Source organism: Salvelinus sp. IW2-2015, unplaced genomic scaffold, assembly GCF_002910315.2.
Source record: "Salvelinus sp. IW2-2015 unplaced genomic scaffold, ASM291031v2 Un_scaffold2203, whole genome shotgun sequence".
Taxonomy (NCBI): Eukaryota; Metazoa; Chordata; class Actinopteri; order Salmoniformes; family Salmonidae; genus Salvelinus; species Salvelinus sp. IW2-2015.
In genome coordinates, this window is record NW_019943533.1 from 1 (window position 1) to 9,433 (window position 9,433).

General features: G+C 43.7%; 1 protein-coding gene and 1 non-coding gene across 2 annotated transcripts; both read right to left on the bottom strand.

The window, feature by feature from the left end:
• Window positions 1-31: 31 nt before the first annotated feature.
• LOC112073264 (pepsin A-like) lies at window positions 32-2,356 on the bottom strand. The gene is made up of 6 exons (XM_024140594.2): window positions 2,272-2,356; window positions 2,059-2,161; window positions 1,019-1,169; window positions 656-773; window positions 400-518; window positions 32-256 (listed from the first exon to the last, which is right to left on the bottom strand). The coding sequence occupies exons 2-6, from the start codon at window positions 2,112-2,114 to the stop codon at window positions 56-58; spliced, it is 645 nt and encodes a 214-aa protein (XP_023996362.1). The 5' UTR covers window positions 2,115-2,161; window positions 2,272-2,356; the 3' UTR covers window positions 32-55.
• Window positions 2,357-9,057: 6,701 nt separating this feature from the next.
• trnaa-agc (transfer RNA alanine (anticodon AGC)) lies at window positions 9,058-9,130 on the bottom strand. The gene has a single exon. It is a non-coding gene; the product is annotated as a tRNA-Ala (tRNA).
• Between the last annotated feature and the right edge of the window lie 303 nt (window positions 9,131-9,433).

The following is a 9,433-nucleotide window of genomic DNA, read 5'->3' on the forward strand; positions in this document are numbered from 1 at the left end:
TAGGGAATAGGGTTCCATTTCAGACACAGCCCTGGTTGACCTCCACTCTGACCACTCACCGAGTCAGGTAGACAGAGAACATGTCCTGGTTGACGAGATGCTGGGTCATCATGTTGTCAAAGACTGGTGTGGCCTGAGAGGCTGCCAGGCGGGGGTAAGCCAGACCCAGGATACCATCAGCCTTCATATGAGCCATGAAGGGAGCCTCCGATTGACTCAGCCCAAAGATCTGGTTCTTCACAGGGATCCCACCCACCTACAGAGGACCAGGGAGAGGAGGACGTGGAGGAGAAGAAGAGGAGAGAGGAAGAAGGAAGAAGAGGAGAATATTTGAGATAGTACTGAAACTTACACAATGTTTCCAGTCCTCATGTTGTTTCGTTGAATTCTGTTCCTTACCACAACGGTGTCGAAGCCCTCGAAGCCAGTCATACTGCCAGTGCCGTATTGGATGGACAGGCTCTTCCCAGCATTCTTGAAGGTAGAGGACAAACCGGGGTTGAACCTGTTGTGGTTGGCTGGAAGGAGGGGAGACACGATTAGCCTGGGAGTGTTTGTGTGTGTGTGTTTGTGCGTGTGTGTGTTTGTGCGTGTGTGTGTTTGTGCATGTGTGTGTTTGTGCATGTGTGTGTTTGTGCGTGTGTGTGTTACAAACCGCAAGCTGCGCTGCTGCAGTAGACGGAGGGAATCCACAGGTTGGATGAGCCAGTGTCAAAGATGACAGTGAAGGACTGAGGAGGAGTTCCAATGGAGATCACTCCAAAATAAGCCAACTAGGGAAGATCAAATAATGAAATAATGATTTGTATTAAATACCTCCCCCTACCCTATGATATTATAAGAATTAGCTGCATGACACCAGAATACCTAAAGGTCATCAGTAATCGAATTGTTGGATCAATAATCTCCTGGTGGATCAATAATTCATTTAGGAAGAAGAGGCCAAAAGAGGTGTTTCAGCCTTCTCTGCTGCCTCACACAGTGGAAAGTGGAAAGTGCTTTCCATTCTCATGCTTACATCAGCGTCGTTGGTCATCTGCTCGCTGGAGACATATAGGTTCTGGTCGTCAAACCTGGTGGGGTTGAAAGGGAACTTCCCTCTGTACTCATTCCACAGACCCTGCTCCTCCAGGCTCTCCCTGGCACTCTTCCCCTTGATCAGCGGCACCCTGTGGAGGAGGAGAAGTCCGGTTAGGCAAGCAGCTCAGTTACAGAACGTTTCTGGTCAAAGGTCCAAGACCTTCTGGTCAAACCATTGCAATAAACGTTATGGCAGCATAGGCTAAACAACTGTGTGTGACTATTCAAATCATTCACTCATTTTGGGGCATTATACCTTTCACTGCCTTCTGATCTGTAGTGTAATGTAAATATAGGAGTATAGCAGGAGTATAGCAGGAGCATAGCAGGAGTATAGCCGGGGTATAGCAGGAGAATAGCATGAGTATAGTTGGAGTACAGCAGGAGCACCACAGGAGTATAGCAGGAGTATAGCGGGAGTACAGCAGGAGTATGGTGTGAGTATAGTGGGAGTATAGCAGGAGCACACCGGGAGTATGGTGGGAGTATAGCAGGAGTATATCGGGAGTCTGACGGGTGTATAACAGGAGAATAGCAGGCGTGCAGCAGGGGAATAGTAGACATACAGCGGGAGTATAGTGGGAGTATAGCCGGAGTATAGCAGGAGCATAGTAGAAGTATAGTGGGAGTATAAAAGGAGTATAGCGGGTGTATAACAGGAGAATAGCAGGCGTATAACAGGGGTATAGCGGGAGTATAGTATGAGTACAGCAGGAGTATAGTAGGCGTATAACAGGGGTATAGCAGGAGTATAACAGGAGTACAGCAGGAGTATAGTAGGAGTATAACAGGGGTATGGCAGGACTACAGTAGGAGTATAACAGGGGTATAGTGGGAGTATAACAGGAGTATAACAGGGGTATAACAGGAGTACAGTAGGAGTATAACAGGGGTATAGTGGGAGTATAACAGGAGTATAACAGGAGTATAACAGGAGTATAACAGGAGTATAACAGGGGTATAGCAGGATTAACGTACTGGATGATGCATTCCGAGAGTGCCACCACGGCACACAGAACGATAGCCCACTTCATGATGCGATGTCTGGTCTGCTCAGCTGTCACCTGTAGAACTCGTTCACCTGTGCCAAGAAGCAATTCGTCAATCAACCCATCAAACGCAATGTATTGCAGTTCTTTTGCTCAGCGCAAACCAAGCAAGGTAGAGACCATTGAGAGGAACCAGACTCACCTGTAGATGCCTGTGGATGACTGATCTGAGACGTGTGTGTGTTGTCTTATATACAGACGGTCCACAGTTCTAACTCTGCTTTCCTTTATCGCTACGATAAGAGAGTTTGCACCTGCCATGATAAGTAATGGTGAAATAATGGATGACCTCGAGACAATGTCAATCTGACGATTACCTGGGAAATGTACAGTATGTTGGTTCCAACGGCTACATTACAGTAATGTGTGTATACTGTTGAACAGTGCCAGTTCTAATCATATAATGGCTAAGCTGCCAGACTTCTCTCTAGGAGATGAGATGACTTGTGTTGACTTAGTGATATAAAGTAAAGGTCCCCGCTTGCAAATACCCTCCTATCAGCACACTTTTCCCTCACACGATTAACATCTTAGCACTAGGGGTCAGAATTTATTTTTTCTTAAAATAATGTTCCCAAGGTAAACGGACATTTTCTCTGGCCCAGATCGTAGAATATGCATATAATTTACAGATTAGGATAGAAAACACACCAAAGTACGTTCCTCTCTAGGAGGTAGAATGTGTCTCCTTCCTGAGCGGCATGATGGCTGCATGGTCCTATGGCGTTAATACATGCGTACTATTGTTTGTACAGATGAACGTGGTACCTTCAGGCATTTGTAAATTGCTCCCAAGGATGAACCAGACTTGTGGAGGTCTACAATTATTTTCTGAGGTCTTGGCTGATTTCTTTAGATTTCCCATGATGTCAAGCAAAGAGGCACTGAGTTTGAAGGTAGGCCTTGAAATACATCCACAGGTACACCTCCAATTGACTCAAATMATGTCAATTAGCCTATCAGAAACTTCTAAAGCCATGACYTCCTTTAATGGAATTTTCCAAGCWGTTTAAAGMCACAGTCAARTTAGMGTATGTAAACTTCTGACCCACTGGAATTGTGATACAGTGAWTTATAAGTGAAATAATCTGTCTGTAAACAATTGTTGGAAAAATMACTTGTGTCATGCACAAAGTAGATGTCCTAACCGACTTGCCAAAACTATAGTTTGTGTTACGTGTTATAAGTGTTACACTATAAGTGTTAAACAAATCGAAATATATTTTGATGACAGCTTTGCAAACTCTTGGCATTCTCTCAACCAGCTTCATGAGGTAGTCACCTGGAATGCATTTCAAATAACACGTGTTCCTTGTTAAAAGGTAATTTGTGTAATTTCTTTCCTTCTTAATGCGTTTCAGCCAATCAGTTGTATTGTGACAAGGTATGGGTGGTATACAGAAGATAGCCCTATTTGGTAAAAAACCAAGTCCATATTATGGCAAGAACACCTCAAATAAGCAAAGAGAAATGTCAGTCCATCATTACTGAAAGACATGAAGGTCAGTCAATCTGGAAAATGTCAAGAACTTTTAAAGTTTCTTCAAGTGCAATCGCCAAACCATCAAGCACTATGATGAAACTGGCTCTCTTGAGGACCGTCACAGGAAAGGAAGACCCAGAGTTACCTCTAATGCAAATGACAAGTTCATTAGAGTTACCAGCCTCAGGTTGCAGCCCAAATAAATGCTTCACAGAGTTCAAGTAACAGACACATCTCAACATCAACTGTTCAGAGGAGACTGTGTGAATCAGGCCTTCATGGTCGAATTGCTGCAAAGAAACCACTGCTAAAGGACACAAATAAGAAAAAAGAGGCTTGATTGGGCCAAGAAACACGAGCAATGGACATTAGACCGGTGAAAATCAGTCCGTTGGTCTGATTAGTCCAAATTTGAGATTTTTGGTTCCAACCGCCGTGTCTTTGTGAGACGCAGAGTAGGCGAACGGATGATCTCTGCGTGTGTGGTTCCCTCCTTGAAGCATGGAGGGGGAGGTGTGATGCTGTGGGGGTGCTTTGCTGGTGACGCTGTCAGTGATTTATTTAGAATTCAAGGCACACTTAACCAGCATGGTTACCACAGCATTCTCCAGCGATACGCCATCCCATCTGGTGTGGGACTGTCATCTGCACTTAGTGGGACTATAATTTGTTTTTCAACAGAACAATGATCCAACACACCTCTCGGCTGTGTAAGGGCTATTTGACCAAAAAGGAGAGTGATGGAGTGCTGCATCAGATGACTTGGCCCCCACAATCACCCGACCTCAACCCATTTGAGATGTTTGGGATGAGTTCGACCGCAGACTGAAGGAAAAGCAGCCAACAAGTGCTCAGCATATGTGGGAACTCCTTCAAGACTGTTGGAAAAGCATTCCAGGTGAAGTTGGTTGAGAGAATGCCAAGAGGGCGCAAAGCTGTCATCAAGGCAAAGGGTGGCTACTATTTGTTTAACACTATTTTGGTTACTACATGATTCCATATGTGTAATTTCATAGTTTTGATGTCTTGTTAAAGGAATTTAATTCCTATGTTTATCAACCAATTCAATTACAACACTCTGCCTATAAATAAGAATTTGTAAGATAATTATCAGCATTAAATGGACAGAAACCAGTCTTAAAATCAATCAATCTATAGCGTTTATTCTCGAGAGTACTGAATCATAGTACAATTTACATCAGGTTATATAATAAAGATGATGTCATAGGTTTTAATGTCCATCCTCCTCTAGAATACAATGGCAGTATAGTTAGAGTTCTCATTACTGTCTGCCACCTGTTAAACTATCTGCAACCAACCCAAGGTCTTTCCCCTCCCTGGGTAGAGACAAAATGTCCTGTAAGGAACACAGCATTTCAGCCTGTCTGAAGATAACTCCATTCTTTCTAATAAGGAACACATAATATTCAGCATTATGATTATAATAAGTCAAATGTATACATATTTTAGTCATTAAACACAAAGATCCCATAACATGTCTTCACTATTATTCTACAATGTAGATGTAACGGCAGATTTCCTCATCTTCGTCTGAAGAGGAGGTGTAGCAGGGATCGGACCAAGACGCAGCGTAGTTAGTGTCCATTTTTTAATAATAATCAACTGAACAAGACACAATACAAAATAACAAAAGTGAATCTAACCGAAACAGTCCTATCTGGTGCAATGAACACAAAGACAGAAGACAACCACCCACAAAACCCAACACAAAACAGGCTACCTAAATATGGTTCCCAATCAGAGACAACACAAAACACCTGCCTCTGATTGAGAACCATATCAGGCCAAACACAGAAATAGGAAAACTAGACACACAACATAGAATGCCCACTCAGCTCACGTCCTGACCAACACTAAAACAACGAAAACACAAAAGAACTATGGTCAGAACATGACAGTAGAAAATAGTAAAAATAAAGAAAAACCCTTGATTGAGTAGGTGTGTCCAGACTGGTACTGTATGTATGGAGAATTTCTAATGCAGAAGCACTAGTAAATAGGTATAAAGTCTCATCATACATATGTAGAATTTCAAACGCAGAAGCATTAATAAATGGGGAAACAATAGTGGGAAAACTTGTATCTTGAAGTATAGTACACACTTCATAGCTTAGTGGAACCTTCATACACTATATACCCATAGTAGTAGGCACTTTAATCTATGTCAGTCTCTCTCCATTTCTCTCTCTCTCTCTCAATCTCTATCTGTCTCAGGGCCCTTTGCGATCCAGGTTTGCCCTGCACCTCACTCCAGGGCCTTCATGTTGATCACTTCCACCTCCACTAGATGCCTGGGGAGGCTTCTGAGCTGTATCAGCCGAGTGAGAACTCCCTGAGTGTCTGCCTAAATGTCTAGGAAACTGGCTGGCTCCAGGACACCTGGAAGGCCTGGTGCCCACGCCCAGGCCAGAGCTCCTGTGGGTGGGCTTTGTTGCCTCAGAGAGGTGGGTGTCTCTGGGTGGGTGTGGGTGAGGTTGGAGAAAGGCAGACTCGGAGTAGGAGCTGCAAATGCGAGGGATGGAGTGATTGATGGAGGCAGGGCAGGAGAGAGGGGTAATGGGGTTAAAAMAATGAGGAGAGGAAGGGAGTTAGATGATCAATGTCAAGAATAAAACTATATATATAAACGGTACAGCATATGTTCATTGCAGGAAATATGTTGGGAGCATATAGTCAGGGCCAGATACTGTATGTCTAGAGCTTAMGTCTGGAGTGTACTGGTCAGGCAGGTCTTACGTGTGTTCCCGGGGGAGTAGCAGCCACTGTCTGATGTTGAGGGACTGTCGGACACTCCTGTGTCTGCTGCTATAGGCCTCAGCAGGTCCTCCTCTGAAACACCATGAGAGACAACAGAGCTGTTTCAGATGTTTTCACACACACACCAGACAGGGTTAGGACATTGGCTTGCAGGTTGTGACTGTGGCTGTAGCTGGGGTCTGGAGGCAGGTCAGACAGGGATTGGGATGGACCCACACGTGCAGAGGAGGAGGGGAGGTTGAGGGTGGGGGGGGGGGGGGGGGGGGGGGGGTTGAGGCGTAGCTTCATCAGGGCTTTCTTCCTCTAGAGGCAGCGGGAAGGACCCAGGGATGATGCCAAGGCATGGCTGCGGGAAGACGTCCTGGGCTGGGGGTGTAGAACAGAAGGTCTGACTGAGGGTCCAAACACCACCGCATGCTGCACGTACTAACGACCCAGGACACACACACACTAATAGGTATTGTGTGTTACCTATTTGAAATAGTACTACCTAAAGCCTCAATCTTATGCTTTCCTTGTGTTCCAGTAGGAGAGTGAATATGAGACTATGAAGTCTGGCAATGCGAGACTACAGTATTTACCTGTGTTGTCGGTCTCCAGGTGAAACAGGTCCAGACCACAGTGTTGGAACGTTCCCTCACTTCCCTCTGCAGGTGGCGCAAGCTGTTTTAGTCACCCCGTACAGACGATCTCGCTTCTGCTCCCCTTCACTCACTCCCCTTCACTTCACTGTGTGTGTGTGTGTGGTGTTGTGTGTGTGTGTGGTGTGTGTGTGTGTGTGTGGTGTGTGTGTGTGTGTGTGTGTGTGTGTGTGTTGGTGGTGTGGTGTGTGTGTGTGTGTGTTGTGTTGTGTGTGGTGGTGTGGTGTGTGTGTGTGTGTGTGGTGTGTGTGTGTGTGTGTGTGTGGTGTGTGTGTGTGGTGTGTGTGTGTGTTGTGTCTTTAGCATTCCAGACAATAGCAATGGTGAGAGACATTCTCCATAGCAATGGTGAGAGACATCTCCATAGCAATGGTGAGAGACATCTCCATAGCAATGGGACCTAATTTCAGCACTTCTCCTCCCTTCTCTCTCCTTTTCTCCATCTCCTTGAATATATATTATTTGTTTATTTTGTGCAATAACTTCCGACTTTAAATCATACATCTTTGAAGGGTTGGTCATGAACCAATTGTTTATAATAAAAAAAATACACTTGATATTGGCCTGAATGATCAACACTGGTTGAAATTGCACAGGCTCTACAGCTGGCAACATTTTCTTGTTTTTTTATTCACGGATATCCAGGGGCACAATCCAACACAGACAAACAAAGCATGTGTGTTTAGTGAGTCCGCCAGATCAGAGGCAATAGGGATGACCAGGGATGTTCTCTTGATACGTGCGTGAATTGGACCATTTTCCTGTCATTCTAGCCATTCATAATGTAACGAGTACTTTTGTGTGTCAGGAAAATTGTATGAAGTAAAAAGTACATACCTGTCTTTAGGAATGTAGTGAAGTAAAAATTGTCAAAAATATAAATCGTAAAGTAAAGTACAGATACCCCCAATAACAACTTAAGTAGTACTTTAAAGTATTTTTACTTAAACCCCCTATGCTCCTTTGAGACCCCTCTTTCAAAATCACTGAGATCTCTTCTTCTGCCATTGTAGCCAGTTTTATGCATGACCCTAAGCATGGTGTTATTATGTTTGAATTACTTAATTAAGGAACCACACCTATGTGGAAGCACCTGCTTTCAATATTTATTTTATTTATTTAACCTTTATTTAACTAGGCAAGTCAGTTAAGAACAAATTCTTATCTACAATGACGGCTTACAAAAAAGGCAAAAGGCCTCCTGCGGGGCCGGGCCTGGATTTAAAAATATAAATATAGGACAAAACACACATCAAGACAAGAGAGACACCACAACACTACATAAAGAGAGACAACACAACACTACATAAAGAGAGAGCTAAGACAACAACATAGCAAGGCAGCAACACATGACAACACAACATTGTAGCAACACAACATAACAACAACATGGTAGCAACAAAACATGGTACAAACATTATTGGGCACAGTCAAACAGCACAAAGGTCAAGAAGATAGAGAGAACAATACATCACGCAAAGGATTCACAACTGTCAGTAAGAGTGTCCATGATTGAGTATTTGAATGAAGAGATTGAGATAAAACTGTCCAGTTTGAGTGTTCGTTGCAGATCGTTCCAGTCACTAGCTGCAGCGAACTGAAAAGAGGAGCGAATCAGGGATGTGTGTACTTTGGGGACCTTTAACAGAATGTGACTGGCGGAACAGGTGTTGTATGTGGAGGATGAGGGCTGCAGTAGATATCTCAGATAGGGGGGAGTGAGGCCTAAGAGGGTTTTATAAATAAGCGTCAACCAGTGGGTCTTGTGACGTGTATACAGAGATTACCAATTTACAGAGGAGTATAGAGACAATATGCTTTTTATCACTCATTTACTCAAGTGTTTCCTTTATTTTGACAGTTATCTCTAGTTGGATGAGAACATACCGCCCTCTACTGAGAGATCGAGGGAAGGCATGGAAACGTGTTGAACATGCATTGTATTGGATAATAAATATTCACTACACAAATACTGGATATGTATACACGTTGCCTTTAATATCTCGGGAGTTGCTGCGAAAAGTATTGGAGGATGCGGGCATCGATCCCGCTACCTCTCGCATGCTAAGCGAGCGCTCTACCATTTGAGCTAATCCCCCAGCTGTTTTAACAACGGAAGTTTTGAGTACTAGATTTACACCACTGCAAAAGTTTACAGTGCTGGGCCTGTTAGTTATCAATGGCTAGATTTCATCCACTAGTTGAAAGATTTTTAAGAGAAAAGTATAACATTAGCACAAAAAGATATGCGCATTCTACATAAAAAGGGATGGTTGTAGCGAGAACAATTTAACATAGCATTATGTGAGTCCAATGACTTCGACATGATGATTATTCATTAAAATATTTGTACATAAAAAGCGTTTCCATGCGCTGTTTGTCACATAATCTATTTCACCGGA

What these genes read in the sequence shown, in the direction of transcription:
- LOC112073264 (XM_024140594.2), bottom strand. Translation starts at nt 2,114, where the DNA reads ATGAAGTGGGCTATCGTTCTGTGTGCCGTGGTGGCACTCTCGGAATGC. An exon ending in AGATGACCAACGACGCTGAT is followed by an intron (nt 774 to 1,018) that starts GTAAGCATGAGA and finishes GATCTTCCCTAG; the next exon opens with TTGGCTTATTTTGGAGTGAT. An exon ending in CTGCAGCAGCGCAGCTTGCG is followed by an intron (nt 519 to 655) that starts GTTTGTAACACA and finishes CCCTCCTTCCAG; the next exon opens with CCAACCACAACAGGTTCAAC.